Source organism: Kogia breviceps, chromosome 1, assembly GCF_026419965.1.
Source record: "Kogia breviceps isolate mKogBre1 chromosome 1, mKogBre1 haplotype 1, whole genome shotgun sequence".
NCBI lineage: Eukaryota > Metazoa > Chordata > Mammalia > Artiodactyla > Physeteridae > Kogia > Kogia breviceps.
In genome coordinates this window covers 137,221,785-137,243,672 of record NC_081310.1, presented here as the reverse complement: position 1 = coordinate 137,243,672, position 21,888 = coordinate 137,221,785, and the positions used below count along the sequence as shown (strand labels likewise).

General features: G+C 37.1%; 1 protein-coding gene across 2 annotated transcripts; it reads left to right on the top strand.

Annotated features, from left to right (window-relative positions):
• Nucleotides 1-20,626, top strand: TYW3 (tRNA-yW synthesizing protein 3 homolog). Of its 2 annotated transcripts, XM_059055619.2 has the most exons (6): nt 1-277; nt 2,983-3,063; nt 4,207-4,305; nt 4,523-4,594; nt 6,850-6,983; nt 16,834-20,626. In XM_059055619.2, exons 1-6 carry the CDS (start codon nt 104-106, stop codon nt 17,060-17,062), a joined length of 789 nt encoding a protein of 262 aa, XP_058911602.1. In that variant the 5' UTR covers nt 1-103; the 3' UTR covers nt 17,063-20,626. The 2 variants fall into 2 exon arrangements, with proteins under 2 accessions (XP_058911602.1, XP_058911604.1); XM_059055621.2 differs by lacking the exon at nt 4,523-4,594 and having other exon boundaries at nt 23-277; nt 16,834-17,913.
• The last annotated feature ends 1,262 nt before the right edge of the window (nt 20,627-21,888 follow it).

Here is a 21,888-nt window from a genome sequence, read left to right as displayed (position 1 = left end):
AGGAAGGAGTTTGGACCTTTCCGGCCACCACTGGCTTCAATATGGCTGCCCACAAGGAAAGGCGAGGCTAACGTGAAAGCACAGACCCTGGCTCCCTCGTCGCATGGATCGTAGCGCAGAGTTCAGAAGATGGAAGGCGCAGTGTCTGAGCAAAGTGGACCTCAGCCGGAAAGGCAGTGTGGACGAGGATGTGGTAGAGCTTGTGCAGCTCCTAAATGGGCGAGAACAGTTTTTCACCACCAGTTCCTGTGCTGGCCGCATCATCCTCCTAGACCGGGTGAGCAGGACCCTTTGTGCCCTTCCAGCGCCTGCCCTGTAGTGTGTGCAACACCAGGAGCCTTGTGCTCACCCAGTGTAACACCCTGTCTGTGTTTGTTCTTCTGACCGGTGGTCTCGGTTTCTTTATCAAGGAAACTGAGAGGGTGACTTAAACCAATGCTTCTAAAATTTTAATGTGTCTGTTAATCACTTGGAGATATTTAAAAATACAGATTCTGATTCTGTAGGTTCTAGAGTAGGCTCTAACAAGCCCCCAAGTGATGCTGAAACTACTGGCCTGGGGATGATCTTGAGTTGCAAGGGTTAGAGAATTTTATTTTTTTAATACTAAGGAATTCTAAAGACTTCCCAGCCTGGCGAGGCGGCTGTCTTCTCGTTAACCGCTCTACCAAATCGTTGTTAACCACCTGATTGAAGATCGTTATGGTTAAGAAGTTTACTGCCTCCTAGTGCCTCACTCCGTTATTACAACTCTGGTAATTCTTAACTTTACCTGAGAAAGTACATTAGTAGTGGTCAGTCCCTCAGGCTTTGGAGTGATACTGCTTAGATTCCAAACCAGTTTTGGGTATTATTGGCTATGTGACTTTAGGGAAGTTATCTAAACTTAGCCCCTTCTTGTTGCATGAACTAAGGATAATAAAGAGTATCCACTTCATAGGGATTCTATGTAGAGGAAATGGGATAATTTATTTGAAACCTTTAGCACCGTGCCTGGCATATTAAGTGCACTGTAAAAGTTAGCATTAGGACTGAATTCAGAGCATGAAAGACAGCACACTCAGAAATTCATTCTTTAGCTCCTCACTGACAGACCATTTGCCGGTCTCCCAGGTTAGCAGGGCCTGCTCATTCTTTTTTTTTTTTTTTTTTTTGCGGTACGCGGGCCTCTCGCCATTGTGGCCTCTCCCGTTGCGGAGCACAGGCTCCAGACGCGCAGGCTCAGCGGCCATGGCTCACGAGCCCAGCCGCTCCGCGGCACGTGGGATCTTCCCGGACCGGGGCACGAACCCGCGTCCTCTGCATCGGCAGGCGGACTCCCAACCACTGCGCCACCGGGGAAGCCCCCTGCTCATTCTTATATTGCTTCCATTGCCCCCTGAGCACTGGCACTCTTGCTTGTCTTGATCTCTCTCTCTTCCTCCATTTCTCCTGCCCTGTCTTACCTGGATTTCTGCAGTGGTTTCCTAACTGGTCACTGAACTCTACCAGTCTTTCTACCCCAAACCATGTTACACACTGTTAACGGATTCCCCTTTCTAAAGCACAACTCTGTGCATGTCACTCATCTATGCTGAAATACTCTAATATACCTTTCAGCTCTGTTTTCCACTATTACTCTTCATCTTAATCTGTTTACTGAAACAACTATTCTCTTTTCCCTCTTATATTTATCTGCCTTTGCCTTTCCTCATGTTTATTTTAACTAAAATGTCTTCCCCCATTTCTGCATATCTGAGACGTACCTCCCCAATCTCCCCTTTTCTACCTGAATACAAACACACATATCCATTTGGAAGCCATGACTATTTCTTCTGAACAGCCTTAGGACTTTTTCTGAACCTCTTTTCATTTTATGTATTATCTTATACCTTGTATTTATTTTCACTTTGCCTTATTTCTGGAAGAATTTGGATCAACTTACAAATAGGCAATACAAAAAGAAAAATAAAAAGTGAGAAAACCTGCATAAAGGGAGTATAGATAAGATGAAGCAGAGATGGCATTAGTTCTCAAAATATACCACTAGACTGTAAATTTGCTAGAGGTGGGCCACACATTTGGCTGTAAGATTTAGAGCAGCCAGTATAAGATCAGAAACATAAGTCACTGAGGTCATTCAGTGAAAACAAATCAGTTATTTAGGACAAGCACAGCTCTTCTCCTTTCCAAAGCCAGACAGCAAAGCCTCCTGTGTACCCACTGTATAAAAGTTACGTTGTAAAAAAAAGAAAGAGAAAATGCATAACTTTAAGGAAAAAAAAAAGTTACCTTGTAGAAGTATAGTGATTTAAAAGTGCATGTGTTTCCTGCATCCTCTTTCCAGTGTCCTTGAGGGTAGGATCTGTTTATATCTAAAGTACCTAATAGAACTTAGCAAATAAACATTTTTCCAGTTAATAAGCAAAAAGTTACGCTAAAATATTTGCCCTCTTGAAATTTTGATCTTTCAATCCTAGCTCTGCCCTTTGGGACTACACATAGGTCTAATCCAGAGGTCACAAATGTATGCCTGTAGCGACTAAGGACATAGGAAGGTATGAACAGATCAGGTGTCAGTAAAAAGTGGTAGGTCCTGTGTGGGACTGGAACACTGCTTTCTTACAAAAGGAATTCAAAAAAATTTCTTTTTAATATTGTGCTAATCATATAAAACAGCTAGAGTACAATTTAGGGGCTATTCGTGTGCAACCCCTTGTGATAATCCCTTTGCTCCTGACAAAATCATGATCGTATTTCAGAAAATATTTATTAAGTTCTTTTACCTTAATAAACAAATTTCTTTCTTTCTATCTCAAATAATTTGGTTGCATTTTTGTTAACATTTACGTTAACTTTACCCAAAAGCCTGTTGAATTGTTCTCAGTAATACTTAAAATCACATGGGATTATTAATTTAAGAAAGCCTAAAATATGCTATACATTGTACTAATTATTTTGTAAATATTATATGTAAATTAAATTGTTATTTTTTCATTTTAGGATATAAATGGTTCTGAGGTTCAGAAGCAAAACTGTTGCTGGCTACTGGTTACACACAAACCCTGTGTGAAAGATGATGTGGTAAGTTTTTATATATAAATTTAGAAATAAACTTTAATTCACAGTCACTTTAAATACACAGGAAAAGAATAGAAAATTCAAGGTGGTTTATAAATTTAAGGTGGTTTATAAATTTAAGGTGGTTTATAATCTACAGTCATTATGTAGAACCATAATGACTGTAGATTATAAAACCTAAAGAAAATTCATTACAATGGCTTTTTTGTTAGTTGTGGGAGGTTATTATCTGCGCTGGATTATTTAGTTTCCTAAATTAAAATGTTTAGATGAATTCATATAAGTTTGCATTAGTCAGGCATTTTACGTTACTGGCTCAGGTGCTTAAATGTTGTCTTCAAAGCTCACTCAATCTCCATCTCCTTTGGGTACTGGTTCTCTCTGTATGTCTGCCCTTCTCCTCTTCTGTGGCAGATAATCTTTGTGGCAGGAAAGATAGCTGCCAGCAACTCCAGCAGAAAAAGATTTACTTTTTAAGATCCATGTATCATTTCCAAAGAACAATGAGTTATCCTTCCTGGTTAGGTGTTCTCCCCCCTGAGATCAGCTATTTTTGCCAGTAGAATGGAATGCTATCCTTGATCACACCTAGGCATTGGCGTCTCTGATATTATGATAGTGGGAGTGATGAGTGACAGGGTCATGCTTGACAGTGTTACCAGAATCAAATGATGTGAAGGAGGGAGGATGGTGCAGGGAGACTAGGCAGACAGAAGAAACAACTGCCTTATATAGCTTCTAGCTGAGACATAATAGTATATGTGTCTCAAACCTCAATCTAACAGCAAAACATTTAGACAGACCTTCTAGTACTTTCTAGACCTTCTAGTCTTTATATACCATATTCCTTAATGAAAAATCTGCTATGGAATTAAATAGAGTAGTAGTTGACTTTTTTGAGGTATGGTTGGAAAGAATGACACAGAAGGTTTATGGGAGAATTAGAAATCAGGTCTCTTAAAAGAATAAGCGGATCAATAAGTTTTGGAGAAAGAGGACACAGAAAACAGAGTGAAAAGTTACTGTGGAAGGATGCAGAATGAGTCTGAAAGTTCCTTGGAAGAATTGAAGTTACATAGGATAAAGGGTCACCAAAGAACAGGATCATGTATTTGTGTCTGATCCTAACATTTTCCGTTTATTTAGATTGTAGCCCTAAAGAAAGCGAATGGCGAAGCCATTTTGAAATTTGAACCACTTGTTCTTCATGTACAGTGTCGACAGTTGCAGGATGCACAGATTCTGGTAACATTTTGTGATTATACTTGAATTTATAGGTATGTGAGTAGATTTAATTTTAAACTTTAAATTTTCTACCAAAATTAATGCAATGCTAGTTTCATCAGCTAGTGTTTTATTTAATTATAGATTTGGGGTTATAAATGTTTCTGCAGTTTGTAGGGCTAAAGTGTTTATTTGATTAGCCAGATGGTCCAAATTTAACAAATTTATTTTCTTACAGCATTCAGTGGCAATAGATTCTGGTTTCAGGAACTCCGGCATAACAGTGGGAAAGAGAAGAAAGATTATGTTGGTACGACACCTTTTGACAAAAAGCAATTTTTTGATCATGAAGTAATCCAGATTATTGAATAACCTTCTACTCAAATCTTCTTGTCATTCCCTTGCTCAGAAACCTTCAGTGACTGACTTTTCTGTACAGGGCAAAGTCCAGAGTTGTTAGATTTACATTTGAGGTCTTATTTTACAGTATTCCCCTCCACTTACTTTTAACTTGATTCTCTCCATCCTCCTCATCCTAAATAGTCAAGGCCCAATTTAATCAGCACCATGATGTAGTGGAAAGAATCACAGACAGGGGGTCTAAAGTCTTCTGCCTGCATCCATCAGGGACTGAACTTTCTCAGCTATATCAGGGATCTATCGAACTACTGCCCTAGGGCCACATTCAGCCCCCGGGCGGGCAGTTCCAGTACACCCATTTGATTAATTACTGTCTAAGGTTGCTTTTGTGCTACGATGGCAAAATTGAGTAGTTGTGACAGATATTATATGGCCTGCAAAGTTGAAAATATTTATTATCTATCCTTTCACAGAAAAGGTTTGCCGACCTCTGGACTAGAAGATCTTTAAGGTTCCTTCTTAGTCCCACAGCCTCTCTGAGTCCTTTCCTGGCCAAGCCAACCCCTAGTGATTTTGCTGTATTCTCTCTGATCACACGTGGCAGCTACTGTTTGTGTTTACTGTTTGGCCTGGTGTACATTGTTTGCTTTTGAACTACTTCAGATAGTCTTCCATTCTAGCTCCCTAGACTTTACTTTTTTCTATCTATTTTTAACAAATATTTTCCAAAAAGAGGTGGCTTAAAGAGAAGACACCTGTAAAGCATGACTAAATCGAAAATGAAAGGTCACGGTACTGATTTGCATCCCCATCTCAGTCCCTACTGCGTGTTGTGGCCCAGGCAAGAACAGAGCCACTCTTTCACCTTCTCTCCTTTGTCTTCCATATTCAACTAGTGACAAGTTCTGTCCCATCTACCTCTGATTTCTCACTCCTGACTCCACCTCTCCAAGCCCTCTGCCACCGCGCCTGCTTGAGCCTGCTTGAGCCGTCATCATCCCTCACCTCTATCTTTATAGTGGTCTCCTGACTGGTCTTCCTCCTACCCATCTTCTCCTTCAGTCCCTCTAGTCAATACTGTCAGAATCCCCCTTTTAAAGAAGTCAAGGTCTCCTGGTGTTTTCTCAGGCCTTAAATAGTTTTTCATCTACCTTATTTATGCTCTTGTTCTGCCAGCATACTTCCACCCCAACCAGATAGAATACAATTGGTTGTTTCCCAAATGTATTATGCTTTTCATGTTCCCATGACTATAGAAAAGTTAATCCTCTGGCTGGAATGCTCCCCTTCTCCCATTTTTACATCTGGTGAAATTACACTTACCCTTTAAAATTCCAATTCAGATGCCGCATTTCCCATAAAACCACGACCTGTCTCAGTTAGCTGCTCCTCTTCTACATTTCCTTAGCATTTTGTGTGCATATGTACGTGCATGCATGCACACGTACACGTATGTGTTTCTTCTGTCATAGCACCATGACTTATCATGATTCTCTGTTCACTTGTTTGTTTCCCGTTCAGAAGTGTTAGCTCTTCTAAGGGCAGGGACCATGTTATATTCATCCTGTACCTTCATACCTTACATGGGGCTTAGAACATTGCAGACGCTTAGTAAAGGCTTCTTGAATGAATTTTTATGCCTCATAATAGTTTTTGTTGTTTCTTAACCTATATCCAGTGTTTGGATTTACTTGGAATATGTTGACTGTTTCATCAACAGGGTTGGTAACATTGGTAAGCATTGAGAAAGCAGCCACTTTGTGAGATAGAAAAGGCATGGTTTATCTTGTAACAACCATGCTCAAGCAGTGCTAAGAGGCCCTTTAGCATCCAGTCCATTTTGATTTTCCCTTGAAGCTTCTGTTGAGGTTTCATTTATTTCTATTCTTTAAATAGTGTTATTAAAGCTTCCTTAGCTTTAGTGAGAGTGATACTGTTAAGTTCATTGGATTCTTTGATAATATGTGCTTCTCTGAAAGACAAAATATATAGACTGGCTTGCTTTACAAATGATTTTATACTATGGGAAAGTCTATTTGAATCTCCTTTGATTCAACTGTATTTAACTAAATTATATCAAAGCACAAGCTTAAATGTTGTAATGGAGCTAAACTATATATAAACACAGCCCCGACTGGGACTTTTCTTTAGTTATCTTCAGTTTCTCTAGTACATAAGTCATCATATCTAAATTGCTCCTTGCAGGCTGTCCGGAGCACACATGGCTTAGAAGTTCCATTAACCCAGAAAGGAAAACTGATGGTGACAGAGGAATATATCAACTTCCTGGTAAAGATAGCAAATCAGAAAATGGAGGAAAACAAGAAGAGAATTGAAAGGTATAGTCTTACAAGCCTAGGTCTTCTTTGAAAATATTAATATACACCATCTTCAGTTTATACTCCCAACTGCTTTTATATTTGTAGCCTTATCACAAATAATTAAATGATGCAAGTAATTGATGAGAGTAGGCCAGACTGCAATGGGTACTAAATGGAGCATAAAGGGGAGGAAGCTCCATGGAGGATAGTGGGACACGTGACTGCCAGCAAGAGGCATAAAGGAGAAACAGTCACTCAGGTAAGAGAGCCCAGCAGCCCCAGGGACCATAACTGATCCAGTTGAAGGCAGCCAGGGAGGAGGTACACTCCGCCTCCTGGGTGTGGCCCACTGAAGACTACCTAGAATCTCCTTTTGAGGAGAACAGCCTGGTTAATTTTAGTCTGATAAATATTTTACACCTCTGGCTAGCTCAGAACCCAGCTCCTATCATGCATTAGATTTGAATTGGCCTAATTGTACCAGTCAGAAGGATTATGGCTATCAAGTCACATCTTTATATTTCTCTTGTTCTTAAACTTCACCTCCTGGTAGATTAATTTTACATGACTTTCTTTTTAAACTTTTTCCTAAGAATAGAATCTTTGATGTAAAGAAGTGACTATTATGCTGCCTTTTATATGTGAAGATAAATGCCACTGACCTACCATCAGTAAGATGTAAATTTCGGAGTTATTTAAGCACTGATGGTCATCTTGTTGTCATTTATAATATTCTTTTTGCTTTTTCCCCCACCCCTTTGGTCACCTCACAACTAGCCAATCACTGCCTAAATAACTCCTGAGTCATTCTTCTCTCCCCACCCTTTGTGCCATGTTCTTTATTCAGGACCATTGCAGTAAGCTTATTAGCTGGTCTCATAGTAGAATGCTTCCTGTATGTCTCTCTGCTAAGCCATTCTCCCTCCGTATCACCATCAGAATCCTGTCTGAAATGAAAAGGAATCCTATTGCTTAATTTGCCTGCTTAAAATTCTTTAATACCTAGAACTTGTTATGAAACAGCTAAGGCCAGAAGTGCCAATGGCAGCAGTGTGGCATGGTGGAAAGGGGTAGAAATGGGCTGCAGAGGCAGAACTGAGTTCAAATCCTGCTTCCCCCACAACTTACTCAACTCTCTTGGCTTCGTTTTTCTTGTACCTACGTATCGTAAAGAACAATTTTAGTATACACTAGACGGCATATGTATAATGACAGGCCCTGTCCGTGTTATGTCATGGATTCTTAGGATAGGATAGCCTTTCTCCTTCTTCACCGACTCATACAGAGAATAAACCTATAATCACATCAATACCACCATCCAGGCTTTCTTAACCGGGGCTCCTTATTTGAGCCACAGAATTAAGAAAATTATTCGAGTGACTATTTCTCAGTTCTCCCAACAGTGGTATATAACTTGTACTACTCTAGATACATTGGAGAGAAGTAATTCATGACATACAATGGATGTCCTCAGGCATTAGGGCTGAATTTTTTAGTGGAAGCCTGGCTGAAAAAAGCTGAGAGGTTACCTGGCCACAAGGTTCTTTGAGCAAACATTCTAAATAAAGTGATGATTTCAAGTAAGCAACTGAAGGTACCCAGCCACTCCACCAGACTACACAGTTTGAACTATATGTAGGTACTTACTGGTACCATTCCAAAAGTTGACTACTGTTGTTAGATAGTATTCTAGTGAGACTGTTTGTGAAAATGTACGAGGTGGCAAATCAGTTTCTCTGTTTCCTTACTTGAATTTCAATAAGATTATAAATATAGCCCAAGATCAACTATACACCTGGTGAAGTTAATTGAGTCACGTTCACCAACTATAAAATCAAATTATGCTTTAAATCCATTGACTCAAAAATATGTTTTGAGATTATGGTGTGCATGCTGCTATCAAGAGAGTCATGCTCATCATATAAAATCAGTGAAAAATTAAAGAAGGGTAAAAAGTTTCTTAAGATACTGATTAGAAGATTACATGTGAATTCAGAAAGGGTGAACAAATTAGGGAGCTCCTTTGGGAACAGCTGTATATTCAACCAAATGCAGAGAAAGAGTTACTGTTCTGCTGTGGAAAAGAGATAAACACTGGAGGTGATGAGTTCTGCAATCAGACGTTGAGTACTAAAACTGGTTTCTCACAGGACCAAAGTTTCATAATTCAAACAACTATAATAAGAGAATTTTTAAAAGTTAAAATCCTAATGTGTAACATTCCAGCAATAAGAAATATTCTTGAGATATGAAAATCAAAAGGTAAAATAATTTTAATAGAAAAAAAGCTTCTTTTGTTAAAAAAAAAAAAAAAAAAAAAAACACAAACAATTCCTAAGCCCACTTCTTAGTGGGAAGAGTAAGATAATTTCATACATAATGATTTCCAGGTAAAAAATATGAAGTTTGGAGATCTATTTATCCATTACAAGCAGAGGGCTATCTTTATAGCTGTTAATAAGAGATCAGGACTGACTTGGGTTGGATGGAATTAGCCATGTTCTTCTCACCAACTGTGTAATAAGACAATAAATGTTAAATAAAATGTAGAATAAACAGAAATAGAATTACAGATGTAGAAAACAATCTTATGGTTACGAAGGTGGAAGGGGGTGGTGGGAGGGATAAATTGGAAGGTAAGGGTTAACATATACACACTACTATATATAAAATACGTAACTAATAAGGACCTACTGTATAGCACAGGGAACCCTACTCAATACTATGTAATCACCTATATGAGAGAAGAGTCTAAAAAAAGTGGATATATGTGTATGTATAACTGATTCACTTCTCTGTACACCTGAAACTAACACTACATTGTAAATCAACTATACTCCAATTTAAAAAAACATGGCATCTTAAAAATTTTTTTTTAAAGATAGAGTAAAAGGACCAAATATATTGGCATATAATATTGATAAAAATAAAGCAAATTAGACTGAAAAAGTAAATGAATATTTCCAATGGTTGGTTTTTTTGTGGTAAAATATACATAACTAAAATTTATAATTTTAACCATTATACAGTTCATTGGTATTAGGTACATTCACATTGCTATGCAACCACCACTATCACTGCTGTTTATCTCCAGACCCTTTTCATTATCCCAAATTGAAACTCCATGCCCATTAAACAATAATTCTCCACTCCCCAAACTCCCAGTCCCTGGCTGGTAACCACTCTTCTGTTTTCTGTCTCTTATGATTTTGACTATTCCAGGTACCTCATACAAGTGGAATCATACAATATTTGTCCTTTTGTGTTTGGCTTATTTCACTTAGCATAATGCTGTCAAGGTTTATCCATGTTGTAGTGTGATCAGAAGTTTACTTTGTTTTTTTTCTTTTTTGCAGGTTTTCTTTTTTCTCTGTTTAAATTTTTATTTTATATTGGAGTATAGTTGATTTACAATGTTGTGTTAGTTTTAGGTGTACAGCAAAGTGATTCAGTTATGCATGTACATATATCTATTCTTTTTCTAATTCTTTTCCCATTTAGGTTATTACAGAATATTGAGCAGAGTTCCCTGTACTATACAGTAGGTCCTTGTTGGTTATCTGTTTTAAATATAGTAGTGTGTATATGTCAATCCCAGACTCCCAATTTATCCCTCCCCCACCTTTCCCCTTTGGTAACCATAAGTTTGTTTTCTAAGTCTGTGAATCTGTATCTGTTTTGTAAATAAGTTCACTTGTATCATATTTTTTAGATTCCACACATAAGTGATATCATATGATATTTGTCTGACTTACTTCACTTAGTATAATAATCTCCAGGTCCATCCATGTTGCTGCAAATGGCATTATTTCATTCTTTTTAATGGCTGAGTAATATTCCATTGTATATATGTACCACATCTTCTTTATCCATTCATTTGCGATGGACATTTAGGTTGCTTCCATGTCTTGGCTGTTGTAAACAGTGCTGCAATGAACATTGGGGTGCATATATCCTTTCCAACCATGGTTTTCTCCAGATAGATGCCCAGGAGTGGGATTGCTGGATCATGTGGTAGCTCTATTTTTAGTTTTTTAAGGAACCTCCATACTGTTTTCCATAGTGGCTGCACCAATTTACATTACCACGAATAGTGTAGGAGGGTTCCCTTTCTCCACACCCTCTCCAGCATTTATTGTCTATAGACTTTTTGATGATGGCCATTCTCACTGGTGTGAGGTGATACCTCATTGTAGTTTTGATTTGCATTTCTCTAATAATTAGTGATGTTGAGCATCTTTTCATGTGCCTCTTGGCCATCTGTATGTCTTCTTTAGAGAAATGTCTATTTAGGTCTTCTGCCCATTTTTTGATTGGGTGGTTTGTTTATTGATATTGAGCCACGTGAGCTGTTTGTAAATTTTGGAGATTAATCCCTTGTTGGTTGCATTGTTTGCAAATATTTTCTCCCATTCGGAGGATTGTCTTTTCATTTTGTTTATGGTTTCCTTTGCTGTGCAAAAGCTTTGGAGTTTAGTTAGGTCCCATTTGTTTACTTTTGTTTTTATTTCCATTACTCTAGGAGACAGATCGAAAAAGATATTGCTGCAATTTATGTCAGTGTTCTGCTTGCATTTTCCTCTAAGGGTTTTATAGTGTCTGGTCTTACATTTAGGTCTTTCATTCATTTTGAGTTTATTTTTGTGTATGCTGTTAAAGAATGTTCTAATTTCATTCTTCTATATGTAGCTGTCCAGTTTTCCCAGCACCATTTATTGAAGAGGCTGTCTTTTTTCCATTGTATAGTCTTGCCTCCTTTGCAGAAGTTTACTTCTTTTTAAGGCTGAATAATATTCCTTTATATTTAACATATATTGTTCATCCATTCATTCATCAATGGATGTTTGAGTTTTTTCCCTTTTAGCTATTGTGAATAATGATGCTGTGAACATGGGTATACAAATATCTGTTTGAGTGTCTGCTTTCAGTTATTTTTGATATTTACCCAGAAGTGGAATTGCTAGATGATATGGTAATTTTATATTTAATTTTTTGAAGAACCTCCATACTCTTTTCCACAGGAACTGCACCATTGTACATTCCCACCAGCGGTATACAAGGGTTTCCTTCTCAACATCCTTGCCAACACTTGTTGTCTTTTGTTTTTTTGATAATTGCCATTCTGACAGTTGTGAAGTGATATCTCATTGTGGTTTTGATTTGCATTTCCCTGATGATTAGTGACATTGAGCATTATTTCATATACCTGTTGGTAAGAATTTCTGTTACATCACTTTGCTGCTTTCTTTCCTGTTTGTGGTGCTTTTTCTTAGCTTCCTTCTGGATTTCTCTTGTTATTCTATCTGTTGGTTAAATGCTATCGTTCTCCAGGATTCCTTTCCTGGCCCATTGCTTCAGCTACTTCCCCAGATACTGGTAGATCTTTCAAATCTCTCCTGAGTCCTGGGCCCATATGTCTAATAACCTATTAAATATATGTAACCAAAATATCCTATCAGCCTTTCCTTAATATCTTTCTTATCTTAATCCCAACCTCATTTACCCATTTCCTTGGTTCAAATTCTTATTATCATTTACCAGCATTATTACAGTTTATGCCTCAGTGAAAACAGAAATGTGAACCATATTAAATTACAGATGTTTAATTCCACATATGTCTTTTTTTCCCCAGTACAACTTGGTCACATTGTGTATAGGACTGACTTTCCCCTCCCACCAACCAAACACATACCCATACATACACACACTTCAAATATCTCTCATCCTAAAACCTTATAGAGTATCTGGCTCACAGTAGAAACCCAATAAATGTTTATTGACTTTATCCTAAACAATAAAGGAACTTAAAAGTTAACACATTATATTGAGTTCACCAAAGGCAAAGACAGTTTCTTATTATTTTCTGAGTGTCTGACAGGAGCATAGAAGTCAATAAATATTTGCTCAATTTATCTGACAGACTCTTTCTAACAGTAGTACTACTTTTATGGCTTCAAAGCCTTAGGGTGACTATTCTGGAAGATGTAAAATGGCTTACTCATGGGGCAAGCAGGAGTAGGCTCTTGCTACACAGTCCAGGCAAGAAGTAACAGGACCCTAAGTAACAAAATGAATGGGAGAGATACTGCAGAACATAACCCGAATGTGGCAGCAGATAGAAATGGGGGGAGAAGAGAAGGAGTCAAGTCTTATTTTTTAAAATGGAACTAAACCTGGTAAATAAATAACTCACACATTTCCCTATATACTTAAGATCAGAGAAGTAGATAATGAAGATCAGAGAAGTAAATAGTGAAAACACATATTTTCTGATAGTTCCCCCTTGGATGTCCCCTCCCTTCAATTTTTCCTCTCATAATTCCTCTCCCTTTACCTAGCCAGCTTCCACTCATCCTTGCAATTCAGCCCAGGCATTGGTTTTTTTCCCAAGGAACATTTCATGATCTTACTTGGAGCAAAGTGCCCCCAGTGTGCTCCTGCTTTATCTTAGCTTTTTCATGGCACATTGAATGTATCTTTAACGGCTCTGCAGCCCCCATTAAACCCTGAGCTCCCTGAGGGCACAGACCACATTTCTTATCTGTTTCTAGCACTGGCACAGGCCCTGTCACATACATCTTTTTTAATAAAAAATGCTAGAGCTTAAAATCAGTTAAAAATCCAAATACATGATATATGAGAATAGCCTTCTTTTGTTATTTGTGAATAATAGAAGCCTTAAAAGGGTATGAAATTGTGCCTAGATTTCATTAATTTTATGTTCCTATTTCGGAAGTCAAGTCAACGAAATACCGGCTTTTTATTGCACATGGTCCTCTAACAGATCCGAGAAACAAGAATTCATTTTCCCAGGACTGTTCTGAAAAGTTCTTTCATGAAGAGAACTGTATGCAGGTTGCCTTATGTCATGATAATCTTGACTGTGGAGGTAGAAAAACTGAAGACAATATGATTTTCTTTTGAGGGGGGAAAAAAAACCAGTTACCTGAGCATACATTTCTTTTTATACTCCAAACTCTTTTTGTTGCCTTTGAGAGCTGAGAAAATTACACTTTGAGAATTGGGCTTTAGAATGCTGTGTGAAGGGTCATATCATGAGAAGAGAACGTGTAATTGGAAAACAAATTTCTGACTTATTGAGTAAGATAGTTTCCCAAAGGACATTTTAAAAGTTCCCTTAACCAAGGAAAACAAAAAAGTAGTTGAAGTTTTATTCTTGGCTTTCAGCATGGAAAGGTCTTTGTTCCATTTTACCAGTTGTTTTTTTGGTACCCCAAGGATATAGCTTTGAATTCTTAGGTTGTTTGATGGAAGATTAAAGTAAGGCACCTGTTCCTCTTTAATTACCTTTTTAATGTAATTGACAAGGTATTTTACACAGCTGTTAATTCTCTGTGATCATAAAAGAGGAATTTAGTCTTATCTTTAATTTTCTAGGAATGCAGTAGAATCCAGAGAAAAGACTTGGTTACCTAAGTTTAAAGAGAAGGGTTGGGTAGTGAGTGATAGAAGATAAAGTTGCACATCATGAATAACCTCTTATTATCAGATAAGGGCGATTCATACCCTTTTGTAGTATGCTTGGATTTTTTTAGATAAAATGAGTTATGCTACTGGGTCATTTTTTAAAACCATTCTAAATAGGCATTGTGGAAGATGAGAAGAAAACCAGTCATTGAAGTCACCCAGGATGATGGTAAGACCTGGAGACAAAGATCAAGCCAAGTGTAGAAGTTTTTTCCATGAATGTACAGGACTGAACAGAATATTGTTAGATAACCAGGGGGGCACGTGAAGGAGTTTAGTCTGACAAGCTGTTGGTGAGGCAGGTGAATTCTGACCTTATCGCTCAACTCTGAGGCAGGATATGGAAATAATAAGCAGTCTCCACTTAAGAGGAATGCAGGGCAGTGGTGTCTTTGTGGGAAACCAGGTTTCTGTTAAGTAAGGATATAAGGAATGCATTAAATGAAAAGGTTGTTACCATGTTATGGGGTCTAAAAAATTAAACATCAGTTAATATTTTTCAAAGCCTTTTGCTATAACTCTTAAAATACTGTTTTCCCTTTTACTGTACCTCCCTCTTTGAGATTGATTTATTCATTTTAGAAATATCAATTAGCCCTTATTATCTGCCAGGCATGGTGCTGGATATCAAGGTGTACAGCGATGAGTATGTGGTAAGCTTTTGAAATATGGATAGGATATTAGTAATCATGTTAGGTATATATTAGCATTGTGTGGAGTATTTGGGAAGACGTGATTATCTTGGGTTTTTTAGGGCAGTTTTAGAGCTTTTGCATGCAGAACTTAGCCTGTTCATTGAATTAAAGAAAGAAGAAAATTGGTCCAAATAGCAATCTCTTCTGCAGATGTCAGAAATTTCCTGTCATAGCCTCCCATTATAATAGGATATTAAAGCACGATGAGATCCCTACAGTGGCAAAGGAGTTCTCAACTTTTAGATCATTTTATTTGGGACCTAAGATAATACATTCATATTTACCTTTTTTGTTCAGTAGTTATTTATTCACTTATTTGGCTTATTTTTACCCAAGTGTGTCTGTACTGTACTCCATGCTAAGAAGATAACGGAAGACAAAATAGATGGAGTCCTTGGTCTTATGGAGTTTATATTCCGTAAAAATAGTCGTTTTTGAGAACTTACTCGGTGCCAGGCACTGTGTTAGGTACTTACATATACATCCCTCCAATAGCCCTGCTAGGTACAGAATAACAGCTAGGTTTATAAATGAGGAAATCGAGACTCAGGTTGGAATTAGCCAACCTCAGCTTTCCCAGGGGACCACTCGTCTGAAGCACACACAGCATACCAAGCCATCCTGCTGCTTTCCAACATATGCTGAAAACTAACACAAAAACTCCAGCAGGAAAATGAGTAAAGGAAAAGAATAATTTACATTAAAAAATTAAAATAGCTAATAAAAAATGTTCAATTTCACTTTCAAACAAAGAAATGAAAATATAAATAATGAGAGACCGTAATCACCTATAAGTAAAGCGTGTTTTTTGATGTAATATTCACTGTATGAGTGAAGTGGTCTCTCAAGTTCTGCCCTTAGACGTATATTTTTTGAATACCCATTCTGGAAAACAGGTAGTACTTATCAAGAGCCTTAAATATTTATAACCTTTAACCATGCAGTTACATTTCTAGGTATCTATACTAAATAGCTAGAAACTCAGATCACATTATTTCCAAAATGTTTATCACATTGTTGTTTGTATTGGGAAAATTTGAAAGTAAATTAAGGCCAATCTAAGTGGCATAATGTTATACTACCATTAAAAAGTATTATTTTGTAATTCATTTAGTAACATGGAAAGTATTTTCAATAAATATTAAATTTGAAAAAACAATGTAAAACTTTATATGTAATACCACAATTGTATAAAAGACAGTAGGTATATGTATACATTTACAGATGTATTAATTCAGAATACACTAATAAACTGGAAAGAATAAAAATATGAGAGTCATTATTTTTAGGTAGTTATGTAAAGGTGATCTGTATTTGTAACTTCACGTATTTTGCAAATTCTCTAAAATGAGCCTCTATTACATTTATGATTCTTTTCAAAGAATATATTTTTTTCTTTTTTAAAAATCTTTGTTTGATTCCTATATCTGGAATAGAAATTAAGGTAGGATAGAGGTTGTCAAGAGGTGATTCCAAACCAGTTTTCAGGACTGTTCTTAAAGAACTGAAACATTTCTTCTCCTAAGTAAAAAGTCATAAAAGCAAGAAGCACGTTATTTCTGTGATTTATTCTATATCTTGAAGTTAATATGAGACATCAGGTTTATGTAATTTATAAATTCTAGGTGTATTTCATTTTTTTTCAGAACACACAGATATAACAGTAATACTTTATTTCTTTACAGGTTTTACAACTGCCTACAACATGCTTTGGAAAAAGAAACTATTTCTATGATCTCATATCCCAAAGAGAAAATCAAAGAGATAAATAACTCATCATATACTCATAAGAAAAAAAGAAACCCAGAAAAAGCATGTGGCAAATATATTACTGAAGAAAATAATAAAGAACTTGAAAATGATGATCATGATGATCCAGGAATCAGTGCTACTATCTTCCCTGAAGATTACTGAGATTTGGTTCTGAAGTGTCTTTGTAGAATAATGTTTCTAATAGATATATTATAAAGCTGCTCTTTATAGGAGTATTTTAGTTTTTTGAGTGTATCAGCCTTTCAGAAAAACAAGATTTAATTTTTCTCTATATTTTAGGGAAACCCTTAGCTTTTAAAAATAGCTGTGTATAATATCAATATTTGCTCTTAAATACCATCTTTTTTAGTCACACAGTCATTGCAAAAATAAAATTATGATTTTTTAATGCTTCTCTCTCCTTAAGTTTCAGTTTCTACTTCTGTAAAACAGGAGAACTGTAATACCCTTTCAAGAGAGCCTTAACATTAGGAATATTAGAGTAAAAATCATAACAACATTTTACTTATTTTTAACTTTGAAATCTCCAGCCTTCAAGGGGGTCACTTTGCTGCTTGTTGCCATGGAGTCCAAGAAAAAGTTTTTTCCTCTCTTTAGCCATTGTGGATAAAACAACTGATATCCTTTTTGTTCAGGACAAAATATTATACTTGAACCGTCTTTCCCCATTATTTCTCACAAACCAGAGCTTGCCACTGGCACATCCTCCATGAAGCAGGTAGGCATAGTTTTTTACTACACCGGGTCAGAAATGATAACTTATGACACAGGAATCTCAATAGAACAAATGTGCTATGAAAAATTGCAAAGAATTAGAAGCCTCGGGTTTGAGTTCCGACTACTACAGAGCAGTTCGTGGTCCTTAAACGAATCACTTAATTTCCAAGGGCTTCCATTTCCTCTTCCACATAATAGTAATTCTGATCCCTCCCATATTTACACCAGAGAAGTGTTGAGAGGATCAAGTTAAATAAAAATGTGAAAGCACGTAATAGACCATTTTGCATATATGTTATTATTTACTTTGCTATTTATTTTCATTATAAATTGAAGATTTTTCACAATGTATTTTCAGAATATCAAATCATAGAAAGTATACATTTAAAGAGAAATTTCTAGTTAGTCATAGAACTAATAAATTGAAAGACAAAAACACCAGAATATCAAGTAAGAAAAATTATATGAGGTAGTCAACACTGAGTTGTGATTTTGGCATTTCCTAATATTTTTATAATTTGCTTAAGTCTTTATATAAATTATTTTTAGATTTGTATCCCAGATGCTTATCTTGTGACAGACACCATTTTGTACTCTCATTTTTTAAAGTCAATTGACTTTATAGCTATCTGTTGTCCTCTAAGCGAATTTATCGGGTATGGGGTCCAGGAAGCTCCAAAATTACTGTGAGATTTTTCTTTACTTTTTTCTTTCTTTTTTAAAACTATTATTATTTTTAAAACTTTTATTGAAGTATAATTGATTTACAATGTTGTGTTAATTTCTGCCATACAGCAAAGTGATTCAGTTATACATATGTATATATTCTTTTTCATATTGTTTTCCATTATGATTTTATCACAGGATATTGTATATAGTTACCCATGCTATACAGTAGGACCTTGTTTATCCATTCTATATGTAATAGTTTGCCTCTGATAATCCCAAACTCCCAATCCTTCCCTCCTCTGCCCCCCTCCCCCTTGACAACCACAAGTCTGTTCTCTATGTCTGTGAGTCTATTTCTGTTCCATAGAAATGTTCATTTGTGTCATATTTTAGATTCCACATATAAGTGATATCCTATGTTATTTGTCTTTCTGACTTCACTTAGTATGATAATCTCTAGGTCCATCCATGTTGCTGCAAATGGCATTATTTCATTCTTTTTATGACTGAGTAATATTCCACCGTGTATATGTACCACATCTTATTTATCCATTAATCTGTCGATGGACATTTAGGTTGTCTCCATGTCTTGGCTACTATAAATAGTGCTGTTATGAACATAGGGGTACATGTATGTTTTTGAATTATAGTTTTGTCTGGATATATGCCCATGTTTACTCCTTTTTTCTATCATGGCTCTGAACTCTCTCTTTGGCCTTTAAAGTAAGATACTAATATTTCCCTTAGTCATTTTGAGTCCTCCGTCTTCTTGCCATCCTGCAACATTTGGCCCCATTAACACTCTTACATCCCTGAATCTGCCCTTTCATTGGCATCCTGAATGCTTTCTTCTCAATCATTTCCCTGTTGATAGTGAATCACCAGTTATTTTTCTCTCCAACACTTTAATATTTTTCAACATTTATTGCACCTTAGAATCATCTTTAGAACCTTGAAAAAATGCAGAAAAAACCTGAGAATCTCCAGGGATAAGCACGTGTATTTTTTCTTTTAAAGCTCCCAAGTCATTCTCTAATTAGAAACCAAAGGGTAATAACGCTGTAGGCATTCCCAAGTTTCTGTCTTTGGCCTTCATCTTGCATTCCTGTCTGCACCCCAGCCAACTCATCCATCCCAGTAGCCTTCACCTCTGAGACAGTGACTCCCGCCTCTCCTGTCCTGGTCTGTCTCCTATGCTCTAACTGCTGGGCCTCTCCAGTAGAGCTGTTACTTTTCAAAAGTGTTCTCTTGTTTGACTGTTTCCTGGTTCTTTGGCTAGAGAAAGCAGACTTTTGTTGGGGCTTTTTTTTTTTTTTTGGCTGAGCCCATTGACATTTCTGGGTTGCTGGCTTTTCCAATGCCCAGTCTGGGATATGTGAGGTAAAAATAAAACCCAGGGAACTCACAATTATGTTGTTCTTTAGGTCCCCAAATCCCTAGCTGGTCTACCTTTCCCTTGTCATCTCTCAGTCTTCTTATGTTTGTTCTATACATAGTGTCCAGAGTTTTTATTTTTATTTTTGGCTGTGCTGCATGGCTTGCAGGATCTTAGTTCCCCAACCAGGGACTGAACCCAGGCCCCAGCAGTGAAAGTGCCAGGTCCTGACCACTGGACCACCAGGGAATTCCCTGTCCAGAGGTTTTAGTTGCACTTAGTGGAAGGTATAGGAAAAAGTATATCTATTCCATCTTCCAGAATCAGAAATCTAATATATTTTTTAAATTAATAATATCATCACATCATGGGGTATTGTTGAGGATACCTCTGGAACCCATCCAGATGGCCCAGCTCCCTCTACTTAGTGCTGTGCCCCATCTCCCAGTTTGTATGCTTGGCTGTTCTTGCTTTAGGCTGCTGGAGCCTCTTCATTCTAAAATAGAGGAGAAAAAGCCTGGGAGTCTGTTTCCTGCCTTCTGCCCACCCCCACCACACTCACACTCACTGTCTCGCAGCCAATAATGACAAGTGCAGAGTTTCAAAACAGTTCTGTTGCCCAGAAATGGGATAAACTTGGATGTGCAATTGCCATTTAAGCTCCCAGCAGCATCAGGCTAAGGCTGGGACGTCACCTTAATCCTATCATGTTTTTCCCACTCCCTTCCCCATTTCTTCTGGGAGCTCCTGCTTAATAAATCACTTGCACTAGAATGGTGTCTTCTTTTACAAGAACCTGACCTAAAGTACTGAGATTATTTTGGCTATATTTGAGAACGTGATGGCATATGTTTATTATAAAAAGCTGATGTTTTCATGTGCTACAAATTATATCATTGGTAGTGATTTAAACTTATGAGGCAAATAAATTTTTATATTAAGTACAGAGTTTTAAAAATTCTTTTGGGGGAAGTATCTAAACAACAATATTTGAGGATCACTTCTACAATACATACTGTTATAAGAACTTGTCAGGAAATAATTGATTCTAGGCAAGGGAGTACTACCATCACAATTCAAGGGCATACCATGTCGTTTAGGTTTTAAAGGCCAAGAAACAAGTTCACTTGACAGAAAAATCCAAGCAAAACTCTTGTAGACAGAGGAATGTGTAATATGAGGCACCAAAGAACACGATGTATTCAGTGATGGTGAATATTCCATTAAAGCTGAAATACAACATGTGGTATGAAATGAGTCAAGCTGGTTGAAGCACAACTGTGAAGGGCCTTGTGGTCCAGCATGGAGGTAGACCAGTGTTTCCTAAACAGGGCTGTTCAGCAGAATTCCCTGGTGGGAATGGGACTGGGCATGACAGGCTGCTTTCTAAAACACTGAATTCCAGGCCCTACTCTAGACCTCTCAAGCCAGAATCTTCAATCTACAGTCTTGGAATCTCTTTTTATTTTTTCCTTTCTCTCTGGGAATCTTTATTTTTTCAACAACTCATCCAAATGGTTCTGATAAAATCAACCCAGCCCTTTTAGAAGCCACTGGTAACAGACGTAATCCTGAAGGCACTGGAGAGGAATTAAAGATTTTTTAACAAAAAAGGAAAAAGCAACGATTATAGTTGCAATGTATCTATATCACAGATTTTGTGTATTCATGTTATATTAATGTCATAGCTCCTCCTATAATATAGGAGGAGCTTCCAATATTTTAATTAGTTAAGTCACTGTCCTTATCATTAGGTCTCAGGCAGCTGCCAGGAGGAACAGCCACATGCATAGCTATGTGTTGGACTCTGTACAACTCCAGGAGAAGGAGACATTCCCCACAGATGACAATGTGCATGGCACTCTTTGAAGTCGTGCAGTGCACATTCTTATATACAGTACTGCTAGGAGGGAATTTGGGGAGGAAAAAATCTTAATCTTAGAATATCTGGAACATTTCTTCTAATTTAATGAGTAGAATATGGAAATACTTGCCAGGCAGGTAGACGGAAAAAGAAGGGAGACAATTTTAGAAAATAAGCCCTAAATACATAAGAATTGTAGGAAAAGCGTGTGTGTGTAGAGGACAGCATCCTGTGGTGGAATGACTACACATTCTGTTGTTTAAAAATCTCTCTAAAGGCCTTGTAATCCACTAACTTTCTTTCATTCATCCAAACTGACCCCCAAGGGAACTGTTTCAAAGA